The 20,263-nt window shown below is 39.4% G+C and overlaps 1 protein-coding gene across 3 annotated transcripts; it reads left to right on the top strand.

Moving 5' to 3' along the window:
* The first annotated feature begins 243 nt into the window (after nt 1-243).
* Nucleotides 244-10,184, top strand: nr2f2 (nuclear receptor subfamily 2, group F, member 2). Of its 3 annotated transcripts, none has more exons than XM_042110179.1 (3): nt 244-262; nt 5,078-5,605; nt 7,548-10,184. In XM_042110179.1, exons 2-3 carry the CDS (start codon nt 5,095-5,097, stop codon nt 7,820-7,822), a joined length of 786 nt encoding a protein of 261 aa, XP_041966113.1. In that variant the 5' UTR covers nt 244-262; nt 5,078-5,094; the 3' UTR covers nt 7,823-10,184. The 3 variants fall into 3 exon arrangements, with proteins under 3 accessions (XP_041966113.1, XP_041966111.1, XP_041966112.1); XM_042110177.1 differs by lacking the exon at nt 244-262 and adding an exon at nt 2,834-4,056 and having other exon boundaries at nt 5,060-5,605; nt 7,548-10,183; XM_042110178.1 differs by lacking the exon at nt 244-262 and adding an exon at nt 2,836-4,056 and having other exon boundaries at nt 7,548-10,182.
* The last annotated feature ends 10,079 nt before the right edge of the window (nt 10,185-20,263 follow it).

Here is a 20,263-nt window from a genome sequence, read left to right as displayed (position 1 = left end):
CATTTAAAGTCAATCCTCCGAACAAAAGTTGAACGAATTTCGGCAGTCGCACTCAGTTTTTCTTGACTCCCTAAAGTTTTTGCATAATCACTTCAATAAACTGAAAGGAGCATTTTTGTGTGTAAAACCATCAGATGGAAAGACATCGCTGATTGCCCTGCGATACTGAAAAAAAAGAACGAGAAGACTAACGTAGGCTGCACTATTTCTGTAAGAGCGAAGATGCATCCCGCCGAAGACGAATCTACAACATATGCATTTGGTATGTGTGTGTACAGTCTTAAACGTCACAACCATTCTACTAAGTCAAATACAGATTACCGTATCTTAAATGCTTGCTATTTTTCTCTCGGAGCGGCACATTAGCAGCCTAACTCATTGGTTGATAATTAACTGTAATCTTTATAACACAAACTCGTGTTGGCTAAGCAATTCGCTTGTGCGCTGATTCCCCTGTGCTGTTTCCCGGCGCTTTGCGGAGTCTCTCATGAAATTGATGCACCGAAATGTTTTGAATCACGGGTAAAATAGCTGTTTTTAGAATTGATTAATAACAGTGCTGGCCCGTATTGCGGTAAAAGCGGGCTACACATGTCTACGATTGCTTTGTGCTAAACAGCAATGAAAATCATCTCTATAGGCTATTTATGGTGTAAAAAGTCATTACTCACCTCAAAAGTGCAAAGAAAATCCCGCACATAACAGCATCTTAATCGAAAGCATACATGTGTGCGGATACCATTTATCGTAAATAAATTACCTAAAGCAATCGGATGGGAGACGCGCTACGCTCAGGTTGAATACTGCGAATATTGTTTTAAAAACAAAAGGCAACTAAGAAACGGGTCCATAGTCAAACACAACATTGACTACAGAAGGAAATGTAAAGCGGAGACCTACTCACGTACCCCAGCTACGTCCAAGTCAATTAGAAGGACATCTCAAAAGCATTAATCAGATTAAAATGGGCGCATGTTAGTTTGGTGTGAGAGGCGAGCAACCAAAGCAGTTTCCATTTAAGATGGCTCTACCACATTATAGCGCGATTTGAGGCAGAAATGATCCATACGCTAGGGGGCACCCAGATACTGTAATAGATCCCGACTTCGGCTTTTCCCTCATTGGCAGCATATGCTCTGATTTAGCACTGTAAATTTTTCAGTGGACCCAACTTTGACAGCCACGGGTGATTCTAAAAGTACTACTAGCAAGTGCTTCACAAACGCCCGACCTACAACCTTTAGGGTACAGAGGGAGTCTCTACACGGGGAAGCCGGTCTTTATTTGGACGCCATTGTTTGCACTGCTTTGCAAAATCCTAGTCTAACTTGCTTTTTGGCGACTTGGAAAATCTCTATTGGCTGTGCTCGAAGGTACAGATAGGGTATTGGAATACAAACAGTCAATTGCCTATTGTTCAAGAAAATAAAACACCAGCTACTAGCGCGCAACCATCGGGTCGCTCATACGTTCTAGATATAAATCAAAGACCTTTAATCTATTTTTTAAAGAGGCATGACTGTAATAGCCAATGCCAGTGCCAATCCATATGATGCATTCTGATGTTCATATAATTTTCGGTCAGTTTATACACACTATATAATAAATCAAACTATGTTTCATTGGTGACCAAATTGTGCATTTTCTAATGTTGTGCTTGGTCATTTATGTGGTGCAGTTCATGATGCGCTCTATGGACGGTCAAAGCAGTATTTGACTTTGCAGGTGTGTATTGTAGTGATAGTAGGCCACTGAAAAGCAATTGAGAAAGTGTGGATATAGCGCAGCGTGTTCCAATACAGCTACAAAGGGGTTCATGGCTAAATCATTTCCTATGTTTTTGACTCACAGCGGGCATGATAGTTTGGCATACTCAGATGTTCACCAATCACCAAAATACATATATCAGTTAGTTATATGTCATTTGGTATCAAGCCGTATACCCTGGTTGTCCGTCCATGCGTGTGCGTAAAACAACGGAACAGGCCTAGTAAACATTAAACAATAAAATACTGATTTCAGGGAGGCATTCTTATTCTAAACATGGAACACATACCTTGTAAGAGAGCCTGTGTTGCAGTGAGTGATATGTAATATGCGATCTTTCCATTTGGGCCATATTGCTCCAACATTAACTATATTGAAACGGCACTCATCACAATGAATCTCAGAAAGGCATGTCATTTTGTGATTTATCCAGTATATATATCCAAGAATGTCTGAATTACAAAGGGCGAGATTGGCTAACCTATTTGTATCATTCTAATAGTGCGGAGTTTATGTCTGTTTCCTGGTGGTGCAAACTCTCAGTAAACATTATCAGTACTTTGCAGTAATATTATCACTTCACAGGAGTCCGGTATCATAAGTTTTGTACTCCACGTGCGTGTTAATGACAGACAGTGTTGAGGATGTGTGTTTGATCATTTTCAATCCATTATATATTGATATTGCTGTGGGGATTGTCAATTTGTAATATTTAATCATATAAGGGCTTTTATTTACACAAATGAATGAGGGGGGAACCAACCATTTAAAAAATATATTTCAGGCTGTGTTCTTACATTTTACATATAATGTGTGAAAGAATAAATGTAGAAACGGTAAGGATATTCCGAAAAAAAATAACCACACTCTCTTTAGGACCTCACGGATTCTCGACCTCCATTCCTTGCCTTGGCAAAGCACCAAGTAGCACAAGTGCCGACTAGCCAATGGGGTTCAGGGGGAGGTCCGTGAGGTCTGACCAGTCAAACACAGTCACTTTCCATATATGGCAACTCATCTCCATGGTAACGTGTTCTAAGTTGCAGCAGTCGTGTCAAAGTTCACTATATAGAGAGCTCAGTGAGCTGATCAGAGAGAAAGCATTCTGCCAGCCCAGCGCCTGCAAATCGCAATCACTTCCTAACCTCCCCCTTTTTAACATATTTGATCACTTTGATTCTCTGTTCTTCTTCTCCTTATTTTTACGCGCATGAAGGAGGTTCTATAGGTTGTGATCTTTTTGTTTTATTATCAGTCTTGCTTGCCGGAGAGTTGACTTCATATTTGACTCAAGCACAGGCTTCAGCTGCGCGCTGCTGCTAGCGCAACCTCAATTGAAGAAAAGGAAGAAGCAGCAATATTTTTGCCAGTTGTTGGTTTTCTTCAAGACTCGCACTGGAACTTAGTGTTGCTCGCTCCCTGCATACGCCAGCTGTGCGATTTTGTGCTTCGCCTCACCGCGTTTCTCGAAGTCTCTGGTCTGTTTCTTAAATATCGCATTTTGTCAGCGCAATTATTTTCCCTTTTCCTTCATGGGTTTCCTGGATGGATGAGTGCAAGCGCCCCTGGACTTGGCCTCCAAGAGCAAGGCTGCGATTCGGCTCGTCTTCGCATCAGTTTTGACCATATGTTCGACAACGTTCCGAAAACAAAGAAATAGGCTGCACTGTCATTTTTGCGCAAGTTTCTACGGACAATTCGACTTCACATTACCGACGGTGAATTATTTATTTTCGCCCATACCGAAAAATATCGTGAGACATTCTACAGAGACGCATCATCACGAAACCAAAAACGGAAGACAAAAAGTTTTTTAACGTTGACTGATAGATATGGCAATGGTAGTGTGGAGAGGCTCCCAGGACGATGTGGCAGAGACCCAGGGCACTCTCTCCTCGCAAGCCCAAGGAGGACTATCTCTTCCGACCCCTCAACCAGGCCAGCTGAATCTAACGGCCTCTCAGGTTGCCCCTCCGACCCCTCACACACCCGTTCAAGGACCTCCGAATAACACGGCGCAGTCTACGCCGACGAACCAGACGACGCAAAGTCAGTCGGAGAAGCAACCACAGCATATAGAATGCGTGGTTTGCGGGGACAAATCGAGCGGTAAACACTATGGTCAGTTCACTTGCGAGGGGTGCAAAAGCTTCTTTAAACGGAGCGTACGGAGGAACCTCACTTACACTTGCCGTGCCAACAGGAATTGTCCCATTGACCAGCACCATCGCAATCAGTGTCAGTACTGCCGCCTCAAAAAATGCCTGAAAGTTGGCATGAGACGGGAAGGTATTGGGATTTTATTTTTCCTTTTGATGTGTTTTGTCTGTGTATTGTGCATTGAATGAATGATGTATGCTATCGTCCCCCATATTCTCCCGACTCATCTTCCCCAGGCTGCCCGACCGGATCATGCAAAGGAACCGCCTTCATTAATGCTCTAGACGGAGCGTAGCTATCGCCTACCTCCCCTGTAGCTTTCGACTTAGTGTTTCATCCGTCAGACATTCATCTACAAGCTAAAATTAAGATATTTACCAATTTTATTACAGTAGTCTGTTTTGGTTGTTAATAAAACTGTATACATCTGTATATGAATGGTAGCCTACAACTGCAGATATGCCGCGCTCTTAATGGCGAGGAGAGTGCGGGGAGACAGCGTGTTAAACACACACACGGTATCGACATCGACTGTATCTAGCCCTTCGCTCTCAGAGTGGAGCGAAGCTAGTGTAACATGTATATACACGTTGGTGTATAATATTGAATTGTACCCATAAAATAAGCAGCAAATATAGTTATTTCAAGTATATGTCCGACTCAGTTGCTAGCTAAGTAGGTTAAGGGTTAGCATCTAAGGACTGCCTTTCTTTGTGCATGTATTCAATAAGCTCATGTTGCCATACCACGTAATGTTGTACACAATTTTATTAGAGGACTAACACTTATGGTATCAATTTCCGATAATTCCCTAGATGATACAACTACCTTATCGTGTACACTCACTGGTAACATTGTCACATGTTCAATTGTTGGATTGTTTCGCGCACCACTAGGCTGTTTTTGTAATTACTGAAGGGGTCTCTCCCTAAGTAACCCATGGCAATATTCTTTCTGTAGTGTTTCTGTGTGTTAGTCTGTCTGTCAGTGCACAAACTCAGGCTATAAAACAAGTCTGGCAATTCCAGCATGGTGGTGTATTCTAATGAACAAAAACAGTCACCAATGTCAGATACTGTTCTGGGATTAGCGTATAGTATGTTGCTAAGAATTCGAGTTTAAATATATGCAGTTTCTCTTTTTACCGCAGCTGTGCAAAGGGGACGGATGCCACCCACACAGCCTCACCATGGTCAGTTCGCCTTGACAAATGGGGACCCTCTGCACTGCCATTCCTACTTATCCGGATATATCTCTCTTCTGCTGCGAGCGGAGCCCTACCCAACGTCCCGGTATGGTAGTCAGTGCATGCAACCCAACAACATCATGGGCATCGAGAACATTTGTGAACTGGCGGCCAGGATGCTCTTCAGCGCGGTAGAGTGGGCCAGGAATATCCCCTTCTTCCCAGACCTTCAGATTACAGACCAGGTTGCCCTCCTGAGGTTGACCTGGAGTGAGTTGTTTGTGCTCAATGCCGCGCAGTGCTCCATGCCGCTCCATGTGGCTCCACTTCTGGCGGCGGCTGGCCTTCACGCCTCCCCTATGTCTGCGGACAGAGTGGTGGCCTTTATGGACCACATTAGGATCTTCCAAGAACAAGTGGAAAAGCTTAAAGCTTTACACGTTGACTCTGCTGAATACAGCTGCTTAAAGGCCATCGTGCTATTCACTACAGGTAAGTTTGAAATTGTTGCGGAAATCATGTCGTATATTTTCTCTTAGATATGATACTGTGTTGATGTTTGCAAGATATTTTTCACACAGCTTACCAAACATAACTTTGTTGTACAATAGACTATAGCCTACTGTAAGTTTGAGCTGCATGCGTCTGGTAATTAAAGGAAAATTAAGACGACATCTATAAGAAAATCCCCATTAAAACAACCATTGAATAGTCCAGCGTTATGTAAAAATAGACTGATACCAAATTTAACTGAAGGGTCAAAACTGAGCAGTGTTGAGTGCTCACAAGAGTGTATTAATTCAGACATTCCCTTAATTGTGAAATGAATAGCCTACAATGCTTCTATTGGTGCAGGTGACTGTAGTTCACACAACTTTGGTGCATTAAAATAGTGCTACACAATAGAAATATTCCATAGATTTTAAAAATATTTCAACGTAATAAGTTAATCAAAATATTATATTTTTTACATTATAACGTGATTGTGCCAAATGATGCGTTGTTTGTATACAATCAGTTACTTGTATTTATGTGGAATGACAGATATAAATGATGTCACACTTAGAGGGGGAGGGGAGAAGCAGGAGGAAGGGAAGAGAGGCCTAATGTTCCATTTACACACATTTCCGCGCAACTTTCCGAGTATTTCCACTGTGGTGGTCTCAATCGTAGACTATTTTATCATTTGTATTTCTGACCGTATTAATGTAGTTATCTATCCATCATAGTCGCGGATTTTCGTGTGTAGAAGCAGGGGACAGACATTGCATTCCAAGTGAGAGAGGGGCTCACAGTTCTTCCTTGTTATGTTAGGGTGATCTAGGGATTCAAGACATTTTCTGGACTCGTTCCAAAACTGGGTCATGACCCGAGCTTCCTTTCTTTATTTTTATATTGCAGACTTAAAGTAGAAACCTGCTTTTCAAAACCAACACATTGCAACCAAAGCAACGCCACAAGTACGATTATATCCCTATACCCTTAAACAAAAATGCTAAATGCTTCCCGGCACCAGGCGATGCATCGCAGCATACTGAATATGTCATTGCATGTTAGCTATTACTGACATAGACACAGTAACATTTATTTATGACTTATTGTAGTAAACCATTACAGTAGTATCAAAACAACAGTGTTGCCTTCGAAGAAACGTTTATTGTTCATTTCAAGGAATTGTTCATTTGGAATTAGCGTGTCTGATGTATCTCTTAATCAATGAACAATGAAAAGCGTTTATGCTACATTACTGCGACGGCCATTACAGTATATGGCATAGCGCGACTGAACGCAGTGTGCCTCTCGAAGGGGGTTGCCCTTCGGTTTGTTGTCGTTCTTAAAGCGAAATCAAAAAGCAGTACAGAGGTCAGGTCAGACCTCTCTCTCTCTTCCAGACACACACACACACACACACACACACGTGTGTGCGCCTTGCTTTTTGTCAGCACCGCTGAGCACATGGAGAAATCGTTTCTCTTCATTAACTGTTTCAGGGTTAGGATAACTATTTTGTGTTGTTAACAATCAACATTTTCCAGCTCACCTGAGGGGTTCATGTGACCACATATTGTAATAATCAGCAACACACGCAGCTTACAATGTCCATTGTAATTAAAATATGAATGTATTTTCAATGTATGCTACGTCTCGAGGATGTGGGCCTAATAATTGACCCACGTCTGAACACTTGGCTATGTTAGAAGTCCTATTATATTTTGTAACAGCGCCCAGTGCTTTATTTAACTACAATGTAGCCAAACTGAGAAGGAAGCTGCAATAATCAAGCTTTCAAAAATTATACGTATCTCCTACAGAGCTGGTTTGAATTACAATATTACACCAGAGGTCGGTGTTTTTGATTGCGTTGTGATTACTGTGTATGCAATGTTGGTACATGAGCGTGATGTGCTAAGAATTTGTTCTTCTTCCCTTCCAGATGCGTGCGGCCTGTCAGATGTGGCACATATAGAAAGTTTGCAAGAGAAGTCTCAGTGTGCCCTGGAGGAGTATGTTCGGAGCCAGTACCCCAACCAGCCAACTCGATTTGGGAAGTTACTACTTCGCTTGCCTTCACTGCGCACAGTCTCTTCATCGGTCATAGAGCAATTATTTTTCGTCCGATTGGTAGGTAAAACCCCCATTGAAACCCTCATCAGGGATATGTTGCTTTCGGGGAGCAGTTTTAACTGGCCTTACATGTCCATTCAGTAAGCAGAAGGAACGATCAAAGGGGCTGAGACTACACTAGTTAGCGCTTCTTTTGTAGAAGAAAACGGCTGTTACACGAGTTTACTCTCACGAAGAAAGACATTTTCATAGATGACTGTGAATTTTAGAAATGAGACATTCTGCGAACTTTAAAAAATCCAGACAAAAGCTCCAGTGTCATTCTGAACAACTTGTTCCTATCCTTTTTTGTACAAAAATGAAAAAAGGAAAAAAAAGAGAAGAAAAGAATAAAAGGAAACACAAATGAGTTGGATTTTGATAATCCTTTGGGGAAAGCGCAGCTCGAAAGTGCATTTAAAACATGAATTTGGAAAAAAAAACTTAGGGGAAAGAAAAGGTTTTTTTCTTTTCCAAACAACTATATTGTCCTGTGTCCATGTATCTATAGCTGTTTTGTACTTTTCTTTTGTTTCTTCTTTATGGTTCCAAACCGGCCTATGTGATTCTGTAGTATGCAGTTGTTTTTTTCTCTAATTCATGACTTCCTATGAAACAGTTAAGTAATGTAAAAACGTTCTTCAAGAATTAAAACGTAATCCACAGCAATATAGGAGAAAAGGTTATGCTTAATGCTGCAAGCGCACTTACGCATTTGATGGTCCACAATGAAGACTGGCAGGGTAATTTTAATTGGGATTCAGGTTAACTTTCTGACTCACCTAAATGAATATGTTCTCTTTCTAAATGAGACAATTGTCTCAATAACGCAGGGTGTACCTGTTCATATCATTGTCGTGGTTCCTTGGACACCCGAAACACATACCGCCTGAAACTTTAATGAGACCTGAATTTTTACAGCAGTCGTCCTACAGTTTTACACTGCGTTCAGATGGATAAGCCCCTCGGTCGATCCAAAAGTATTAATCTACCTTGGTGACCAATCAGAATAGAACAAATTATTCTACCAACTCTCGATCCATCAAGGCATTAGGTTGGTAGCAGCACTGATGCAAAAAAGTGGCTTTACAAGTTGATGTCAGATTACACCTGTTAATATCATCTGACATCTTTAAGACATGTTGAACCGATATGATAAGACATCATCGGTGAAAACAAATGCTTATTTAGGATTTAGTGAAAGAGGACGAAAGGTCAATGGTCATCACTTCTTACATTTTGAGTCTGGAATATTTTGAAGAACAGTATTATTACGACATCCCTGAATATGTCCCCCTCTACACTTCAAGCATTAAAGTGCCTGTCAAGCGCAAAAACGACTAATTTGTCATTGAAATATATTTAGGTAGAGGCAACATCGGGAACACGGTTAGGGTGGTAAAGTCAGTCTTAAGATTGTGTATTTCACTTGAAACACAACAATTAGAAGCAGTATTGTTGTAAATATAGGTCAATTCATTTCAGTTTTCTTTATACAAAGTATATGTGATTAAGAAAAAAAAAACTGTGGTTGCCATTTTTTTTCGGTAATACAAATGTCTTCAAATTGAGTGGCAGAATTAGCTAGTAGCACTGAAAGTTCTGTTTGTAATGTATATACATATTACGACAAAATGTTTTTTTTTCTTTTTTTTCATGTATTTAGACTGTGAATGCATGGCCACAGGTCGCTAACCTATTTTACCTTTGATATATATAAATGTAAATGTTTTTGACTGTATAGATATAATCTGTGCATTCAGTACATTAGCCCTTGTATTTAAAAGAAGAAACAAAATCGTTCAATAATAGGCTAAGACTTAACAGGGTGAGCTGGTTTGGAGAGGGGTAGCTATTTTGATTTAGTGTTCTGCTCCTTTTTGGTCTGTAACAGATGCCTTGTGTGTGTGTGTGTGTGTGTGTGTGTGTGTGTGTGCGCGCGTGTGCGTGTGTGTGCGCGTGTGTGCGTGTACGCGTGCATGTGTGCGTGTATGTGTGTGTAAGCTTGCAATTTCGTACTTGTTTTGAGGCTTTTCTTCAACACACAAGACACCATGTTGTGGTTGGATAAAAAGGGATCATATTGTGTAGTTGATTGAACAGTTATCCTGGGCTGTTCTCATGCCACATATGGACCAGAGAATGATACATGATTGTAATTATGAACAGTTTAAACTGACCCACGTTTTTATAAAAATATATAAAATATATTACTGCAGGGTATTGATAACGTATAGATACTTTTTTTATTATTATTATGATTATTAATTGCAAGTGATATACGTGAGTGTGTGTGGAAGTTTATAGTTGAAAACAATTCTTGTTTGTTTGTGTTAGCTTATTGTAAACAAGCATTCTGCTGTACATTTGTTCTTGGTATTAAATTATAATTTATGAATTTGAAATCAAAAAGTATTGCCTGTTTTCTCGTTTATCATCTGTCCATTCTTTTGAACGGTAACTGCCTGCATACTGGTTTTTTGGTGTGTAATTGAATGTGGGGGGGGCGGGTGTGTGTGTGGAGTTTGGTATGACACATCAAGTTACATTAGCCCTATAGGCTATGTTTTCCATCAGTGAATTTTTTTGTGTTGGATACTCATGCAATGGTATCTCAACGCTAGAGCTGTTATAGCTTAGGCATAGGCTAGGCATAGGCTACTCTCTCTCCGACTCTCTCTCTCTCTCTTTCTCTCTCTCTCTTTTCCAAACAATCAAATTACTTCAAAATCGCAAGTAGTAAAGGCGGAGGGACTACTATTTGGATATCGGGTTACTAAAGCGTAGAACCGTCACTTTGCTTGCAGTCTGCTGTGCAGGTAGCGATACGACTGAATTGGAATCGCAATGAAACGCTACACTGGACACTAGAATACATGACAAAGTGAATGCTAGAATCCCCTTGTTTCCAGTACAGGAAATGAAAAGGACCGTTCCCTTTGTTCTGCAGCTACAGCCCTCTGTTTAATTCAGGCTCCAAAGTGCTGTTTTATATGTTGAATTTCGTGTTGTCTGTAATGGGAGATCAAGCGTGTGAAACCGTGCCTTTAAGCGCGCCTCTAACTTGGTGTCCTATTAGTTGAGTCAATATGGCGTCTTGCAATCCAACGCAGGCTACGGCTCCCCGGAGCAAAGCGGTGTTTCGTAATAGAAACCACATTGCTGAAGAAAGAGACCCCTCTATTGAGACTCTGAGCCCTCTATAAAACTATTCCGAAAGGAACAAACACTATTGTCAAGACTAAAATGTAATGCAAGACTGAAGGGACCGGTGTTTTATTGAATTTACAGAGTTTTAGCTGTGTTTCATTCTTAATTGTTCTCCGTTTCTGTCTTCAATGTTTGTTGGATGGAAACTATATCATAAATGTTTTTTGACTTTATCTGTCTTTTGCTTATTTCCCACCTTTTATCATCTTTAATGAAGCTTATTTTCTTGGGATCTTAACTCTGCCTGTCATTTTACATTTGTTTATCAATTTATTGGCAGTTGTAATATAGGCCTAGTATGCCATACCTATCATGCAAAATATGAATTTTGATGGTTGCTATTAGTAGCCTAGTAGTAGTAGTAGTAGAAGTAGTAGTATTGCTGTTGTTGTAGCCTAGCCTACTAGAAAGCTAAGAGTGATAGTGTTGTTTTAGACGGGGAAGTCTATAGATGCTATTGAGATATTTTGTCTATAAGTTATTGAGATCTATTAATGTATTATCCATGCCCATGACTTTCTTGCATCACTCACAGTCCAAAGGCATTCAGCGATGCTTCTGTTTAATTAATAGTGAAAGTCAACAGAATCTAATTACATAGTCATTTTAGGGTGTTTGTGTTTGTCATTTTCCTCTGACTAGATGGTGTCTGCAATGATAGGCTACATGGGTTATTGTTCAATTCAATTTATATCTGCACAACGTTCTAAATAATAGTGCGTTTGGCAATGATATGAGAATGTGTGCAAGGGAAGGTATGGAAGGTGTGAGCCTGTTATTGTAATTTGTTTACGATAATATGGGCTTAGATAAGACACGTGTAGGCTATAAATTATAGCACACACATATTTGGGAGGCTACGAAAAAACAAAGGCGAAACGTAATCGCTTTGCCTCTCTAACTAGAAGCTATGCTTTGTTAAACCTGCTGGACTAAGTTAGTAGTAATTTGGATCACGGCTTCACCGGCTTGATTTTAGTTGACAGAGCGTGTGTTGAGGCTGAACTCTATAATTTGGACTTCTGTTCTTTTTATTAGCGTTGGACAACGAACTAATGAGGTCTCCTTCAGCAGAATGTCACTTTTATTTATTTATTGTACAAAAAAAGAAAGAAAAACTTTGGGATACTGAGCATCATAACTAGTCAGCTGCCCGTTTATTATAGACTATAGAGATATAGGCTATATATAATTGTTTTTATTTTAAGTGTTTGTTGCTATCGATTGGGCTACAAGACTGCTTTATGCCTATTAGACATTTGGTCTAGACTACATATGTGAACGTTTTAGTCAAATGTGGCGCGTTTGCTGTATTTAGGCTAGGCCTACTGCAGTGGTAGTTTTGAGGGTAGGCCTAGGCCTAGTTTTGGGGGTTGTCCTGAAAAGTTTCTTTTATTGTCGATGGCATTGGCCATATGACGACAAAGATTATAGATGACATAGTCCTCCAGAAAGTCATGAGCTCGAAATTTAGTATAATAATAATAATAATAAGTATTTGCTATAGTTGCTTAGAATAGCCTATCATTCACATCGTTTCCACCTGCCTATCGCTGGTGGTGGAACTTGAATAACCATTCTAGATATAGGCTACACAAGTGGAAGGCCTGGTCCATCACACGTTAGGCCATCCCTTAGACAGGCAGATGAGCTGGATCAAGCAACCGGTTTCCATAGCGACCCCCAAAAATGGAAAGTTTTGTACTGTGTGTTTCAACTTCAGCCATAATATCTAAGGATGCTCAAAATCTGGAGGCATGCTTAACCACTCCTTAACCTAACCCGACCGAGCCGAGGGGTCAGCTGAACTGCCAGTGACATGATGCGCGTGGGCTACTTTGCTTGGGTCTATTTTGCTACTCCTTAACAGCCGCGACTGCGTTGTCGAATTAAGATTTTTTACAGATCTTCACTTTTCCTAGTTCGTCTATGAACGACGTTGTCAAACAAAGGGTCTTTCTAGACCTAAGGTAGCCTACACTAGGCTACTGAAAATAGGAATTAATAGCCGAATAATAATAATGATAGCCTACTACTAGGCCTACTACGAGGGTACTAGCCCACTAGGCCTAATCATAACAATAATACTACTAATGATAATATTAATAATAATACTTATGATGATTATTATTATTGTTGTTATTATTAAACGGCTAGATACAGACATATCGTTCTTCATCTGCTTCATTTGTTTTGTGTCACGGGCTATCCTTTTATTTTTTGGTGATCTCCAGACACAAATTCTCATTTGCTGACATGGCTGCTCAGTTTGTGCAATACACTCTCTCAAAATAACTTCATTGAGATGTGTGCATTTAGACTGTCTGTCAGCTATCTTTGTTATTTTGAATAAAGTGACTTTAAATGGACTTGCTGCTCTCGGCTTGGGTGGGTTCTTCAGTCTAAATGTTAGAAAATTGTGCCATCTACCCGCTATTCAAAGAACTGTCACACTGAGGACCTCCGGAGACCTTCAGCCAACTTTAACACAAAGGGAGACTGAGGGTGCTGTTAAGATACTTCGGTGGAGACTCTTGGCGATTTCGGATAAAATAACATAAAATACATAATTTGGAATTATTTAGACTAATTGTAATAGACTGCATGGACACCAATTATGTGGATTCAGAACTGTTCGTATTTAAGCGGACACAGAGGTGAGACGGTGATCACCGAGCAGTGCAGATGTTTTTAAATGTATTTAGGGCTAGCCATATTTACTGTTACTTATTGCATATAGCATATTTACAATACATCCTCAAAATGATAGTCAGTTAAATTATATGGTAGGCTACTGCTCATGCATATCATCAAATATCATCAACATGCAGGCTATATTTATTATTGCACATCATCAAATATCCTCAACATACAGGCTATATTTAATATTGTATATTAAATTGTTAGCTAGGTCTTCATTTTTTAAAGTTTTTGTTAAGAATCTAGGATACTAAAAATTCAGTCATCTTCTGCCTGGTCACAAAGGCACAGAAGATAGTGAAGACAAGCCTACTTCAGATATGGACAAGGCCTATGTATGACGATGTCTAGCATTGGAGAATTGAAGTTTGGCATTGGAGCATTGGAGTTTCAGTGCATTCTTAAAAAAATATACAGGCTACATCTGTTGAATTGTGTATTCCATAGATTTGATTATCGACAAAAGGACCTAAGCCAACCTTCTTGTTTTTGGTGGTGCCAAATCGTGTCTGGGGAAGTTAACAAACTTAGCCTACTATCAATACAGCCAATTTATGTATTTCCTTATCCCGCTGTTAGGTTTTATGACCGAATATATATTTGACTGGTAAGCAATATAATAAATAAAACAATTTAATCTGAAGCATTCTCCTTCTAAAGCTGATAGTGGCCCACACATATCCTAGTGGTCAAATTGCAGAGCCGAGGATGTTGGGTTTACAGTTGCCCCTGGTTTGCACTTATAGTGACTTCATTCAGTGGAAGAACACTAGCTTTTCCAGGTCAGACATTGATCTCTAGCGCGCTTCTAAACGGAGGGGTTAATTTACCGTTATTAGCATGCCTTTTTCACGTAGCCTAGGCCTAGGGTCTTCACAGACATCTGCCTATAGTCTTTCTCCACCCCACACACCAGAGCTCCACATTATCAATCAGTAGGGTTTCCCCACAGCTTTGCCAAGGTTATGTGAGACACTGACAAATGTCCGGAGTGAATACGACTACTATGTGTTTTAAGTACAGTGCACATCAACATATGAACTCTAATTTGTCGTGTCGCTGTTAATGACGACGAATAACAGCCTCATTCTCCGCATGGGATAAAACGTAGTGTTATCGAAACATACGATGTTACTATTATTTTATTTGGTTTACGTCACCCTGTGTTTTATCTACCAAAGCTTTGCATTTGATTCCCAATTGGAAAAGATGGGGGCAATCGACGGCAAAAAATAAAAGAAAACTGCTCAGTCTCACAAAGGGGAGTGCTTTGTAGGAGTAGAAAGGAGGGAAAAGAAAATACAACGTCAGTCGAGAATGTGAGAGTGTGTTTTGTGTACGTATTATGTACGGGTGTTTTTAAAAGATTTATTTGAACTGATAGCAGATAGCCTACTGCTGACAGGGCACAGACTCTTGGTAATTCAAGTCACGGCTATGGGCAACTCACCCCTATAATAAAATTCATCTTTTCATATTCTGTCCATAAATCTCATTTGCCACCCATACTTTTTCAGAGGGTTTGTCGGTGGGCAATTGATAATATATATTGTGGAGGGAAGATTATATAATAGCCTATAGGCTTAATTAATAAAACTCATACTAGGCCTGTAACGATTTTAAGAATGGCACATGTGCCGGACCTGAAACATAAATAAAAGAACGGATGTACGGGAAAACATCAGACGAAGATCTGCGAAGAAAGACAGTAATTTGACAGCGTCTATGTGAATGTGTAAAGGGCAATGCCGATGTAGCATGTAGCACACATAGCTGGGGTTGATAATTGCATGAATGGAATGAATGATGTCAGGTGAGAAAGGAAGTCAATGCCAAAACATAGTGAACTCTGTTGAAATAACCACTGGATGGACTACATTTTAAACAGCTTTGTATATATTTGTTATTAAATATGTTACACTGTATTGCTTCGGATGCTGTTGTTGTGTTTTTTAATGAAGAGTCCAATAGTGGTCAAGACATTTCTCATAGGGAATTCGCTTGATCTGTGTGTGCGTTTGGACTACAGCAGATGACATTTAAGTGTTACATGGGGACATTGAGAAGTCATGAACTTGACCTGCATATGGCCTGGACGAACTTATATTTTGTTTAGCAATATATGAGTCGTTTAATTTAGACACTATCATTTGTTTTAATTATATATCGCCAATAATGAAGGGTCGTTATTATTATTATTATTATTATTATTATTATTATTATTATTATTATTATTATTACTATTATTAGGCCTACTATTATTGTTGTTGGCTTGCACGAAACCTTTGTCTTTGCCAAAACCCCTTCCCCCTCCTTAACACAGAACACCAAATAGGCGAAGGCCCAAATCAGTTGAGACTGTATACAAAGCCGCAAAAAAGCAGCACTGGAACATAACGGGGAGTAGTCACAAGTGATGGAAATGTGAACTTATAACAAAAAGCCAGGAATGAGTGCTTTGCAAGCGCCTTGGTAAAATAAAGTTTAATATCAGGATAATTTGTTGTTAAATTTGCATGGTGGTAATTAGTGGCGCCAGTGTTAAAATACTGTATGGTTCTTGTTTTATTATATTAATATTAATAATAGGCTATTTAGCTAAGCCCTATTACATGTTTGTCCATTCTTTAGGCTATTGTGAGACATTTGCACACACAGCCGACATATATATGCCTCCTTACGCTTGCTACGCACGCACGCGCACACACACACCCACACAAAAGAGAGAGAGAGCGAGAGAGAGAGACTGGCGTTCTATGGTCTCAGCTATCTACAGCATACTCCATGATGAACTTTGGAGATCAACCTGACCCCCAAACCCTCTCCACCACCCACCCGTCTGAACCCCCACTCCTCACCCCGTACCACGAGGTTACCCCTCAACTTCTGAAACGTCACTCAACGGGCTACTCCAGGATCTTTGTCCCCATCTGCTGACGACCCAATTGTTGTCCTCCTCTCTCACGAGCCGATTTAGGCCCCTCCTTGAGCCACACAAACCAACGCTGATGGTAATATTTAAACTTTCAATATAGGCTATACATTCAAAATAACAATAACTATTCATCTATAATCTATCTATCTATCTATGTCTGCAATCTTCTGCTGAAACGTCTATATGTTGGTGGTCTATATGATATGCATTCGCAAACATCGCGGTCAACCAGATGTCGGCTATACCATTTAGTGGATCCCCCAAAACAAAAATGGAACAGTGTTAAAACCATAACCTAGTCCTGAAGTCGCCTCTCTGATAAAAGGTCAGCATCCGACTGCAGGTGATGGGCTAATATCACCAGTGGTGTAGCCCTACCTGAACATCTGAGCTCCACTACAGTGTGTCTGATGGCGCACTTTGAAAAGCCACAACAGACACCCTCGCCATCGCTTTAATGATAGGGATGCAACTGTCAATTCAGACTCCCCTCTTTTCCGCCGCTCATATCATTAGCAGCCCCCTCCAGCTACATGTTTTGCATGACTGGAACGCTCAGACACGATTGTACTACAAAAGCAGACCTCCATTGCCTACAGCCGTCTGTGCTGCACAACCTGGAGAAGTTTCACACAGATCGTGTCTTGGAATATGACATTAAGAAACAATACCCCCCCCCCCCCCCTCTCTTTTCTACCTCTCTATATCTCTACTGCCTGTGTCACTGTACATTGGCTTATTAATTACTTTCCATTTCTATTCTGACTTTCAAAAGCTCCAAAATATTGCGATTCTGTGCAGTTACAGAATTAAAAGCCGTGTCAGCCACCCGTTTTGCCCAACATCCCCAACATCCTTTGGACGACAACTTCACATTTGTTCCGATGCTTTTCAGTCATTTCACAAAGAGTAGCAACCGCAGGGTGAACTTCTCTCTTTCATAGGGAGATGGCGCTGTTTTGTATGTCAGTCGTTCGAGCTCTCATGGACGTCACTTTTACTCATAGTTGTTTCCTATAATCTAGCCTATATTTTACGTTTAAAAATGTAAACTATTAGACTACGCAATTCCATTAAAATGTGTAGGCCTAAAAAAGCTATTTTATGCGCATAGTCTCCCCAATTACAGTCTTAAATATATGTATTCTACGTTTAAATAGTTTTATGCATTGCAGGCTATATGGGACATAATGCCAAATTGTTGTCTATATTTAATGAGAAGCGCATTTGCGTTTTTACTTCACTTCGTCTATTATATTTTAGCCTGTATTCAGAATGGTCTCGTGTACATGTGTATTTCCTTGCAATTGTTTCCATAATAATCTGCTCTCATTAACTATTATTCTTCCAGGATGACTACAGTCTTCTATGGTTTAAATTATATGTTTTCTTAGAAAAAAAAAAACTTTAACGTTCATTTGTGATTGATCTCGTTTATTTAAAATAAATCAGTTAGCCTACAAAGTGTTACTAGCCTTCTCCTCTTCTTTTCTTTATAACTATTATGACTATTATTGTTATTATCGTGTATGCTAGGCCTATGGGAATATCTAAGCGTTTTAAAATAATGTCATTCATGTTTTGTTATTTTTTGTTTAAAGGGGCCGTTCCTGACTGTATGAAAAAAGTAGTTTTCGTAATCATTTTTGTTGGCGTTGTTTTGTTTTGTTTTGGTCATCCTGTCAAAAAAGAGGGCATGCAGGCTATAATACCTAACAGTTGCGGCGATGGCAAAGGCATGTTGGATACACTAAGGAGCAACATGCTTTCTTTTTTTTCTGAACACGGGGAAGTAGTCTATTAAATAAAGGCAATCGCTGGATTCACATACACAGATTCACATCTAATCCTCCACAGAAAATTAAAACAAAAACAAAAAATGGTATATGTGTACTGATGATGCTTAATTCTTATTTTCAATTTCTAAAACATGGAATTCTAACTCATTAAGGCTGAACTCATTTAGTTTTTCTTCTTTTTGTTATGGGAACACATGACCCAGGCTACTCTGTCATTTCAAGAACCATTGAAATACTTTACAGTATTTTCGTATTGCGTAGTAGCCTAATTTTAATCTAATCACTTTTGAAACTGTTAGAAATATCCATCAACAAGTATGAACATGTAAAAAGGTTTTAAGTTTTAAATTGAATCCAATAATATTAATAAAAAAAATGCTACATTGCAGAAGGAACATTAGATTTATCGAACAAGTAATAAGTTGATGTTTAAGCGATTAGTAAAAACAAAACAATTTAAAAAGAAGTGGAAACTGATAACTACCCTTTTTACTGGAAACAGAAAAACTTTTAATAAACTTTTACATTGCATAGTCATGACGATATGCCCTACAAAGGTCTGAAGTGATCTGAAATAGAGTCGTATTACAACATCGTCATTCAGACATCCAGAGTTTTAATGACAAAATTCAAGCTTGGTGATGACGATGACGACGATGATGATGATGATACTACTTCTTCTTCTACTACTACTACTACTATTACTACTACTACTACTACTACTACTACTACTACTACTACTACTAATAATAATAATAATAATAATAATAACAACAACAATATAGTTTGGCTTCTTTCATTTTAATGTTCCACCAGTAAACATGCACATTGCATGATGAATAATTCTATGTGTCCTTATGTTGTTAATTGCCATTCACTCCAGCTTTTTATAAGTTTGTTGGTAGATAGAGAAAGACAGGTTGTCAAACTCACAGGAAGACACCAAGGTCAACTGTAGTCCTTGCATAATATATGTGTGCATGTGTGTGTGGGTGTTTTGTAGGTAGGCCTATGTATTACTGTAATAATGGTGTATCTAAACAAGATACAAATCTATGATGTATGGATGCATAGGCATTACGGTCTGTATAGGGGCAGCTATAAGGGTATATGATATTGTCTCATCTAATCTACTTTTTTTGCTAGTTTTGCATAGCCACAAGGTAAGTAAGCATATTTATCAATACAATATATGGTTTAATCAATAAGTATATGCTTTATATGTACACGCATGTAAATGTATTGGTAAAAGGTATGCACCATCCTTTTGAACAGTGGGGAATTATTTTAAACTTTCTCATCTGTCAAGCAGTCATCAGAGAATATCTTAATTACCAGCAAACAAAGCCAGGATAGGGACCTTGGGATGACAAGAGGCCTTAAACCCAGGCCTTTTGGAACAGTCCCTTATTATTATGGTGAACTGAGTGTGCAGCCTTTAATCATGTCCGTTGAAGTCTCAGGCAGTTCTCTGAACTTTACAACTATATGTAAACAAGTTGTCAGTTTGGAAATAATCTTCTTTACTTTTTTATTGGAATGAAAATTCAATCTCCCAAGCTAAGATTAGGCAGATGAGATTTTTTTCATTCCTTCTCATTGGTGGGGCTGGACTTTGGTGGACAATAATGTGGCAATTGTGGATGCTTTGTGACCCATAAAATTTGAGGGTGACTATTCTGGCTTTGGTATGTAATTATGCAAAACACTTTGTATAAAGACTTGCCATCCGATCTAATGACAGAGCCTGCAGTCTCATTTCAAAAGAGGGAGGGACCTGCAGAATATACACTCTCAGAAAGAGGGTGGGGAAAGTAACATTCAAAAAATTCAAGGCAGTCTGCAAATAAACATGCATAGCATTGTCCACGACTTTTTGTCTTTGCCTGTGTCTTGGCAAAT

Source organism: Alosa sapidissima, chromosome 11 (genome assembly GCF_018492685.1).
Source record: "Alosa sapidissima isolate fAloSap1 chromosome 11, fAloSap1.pri, whole genome shotgun sequence".
Lineage (NCBI taxonomy): Eukaryota > Metazoa > Chordata > Actinopteri > Clupeiformes > Clupeidae > Alosa > Alosa sapidissima.
The sequence above is the reverse complement of the archived record's forward strand: the minus strand, read 5'-3'. Positions and strand labels throughout refer to the sequence as shown.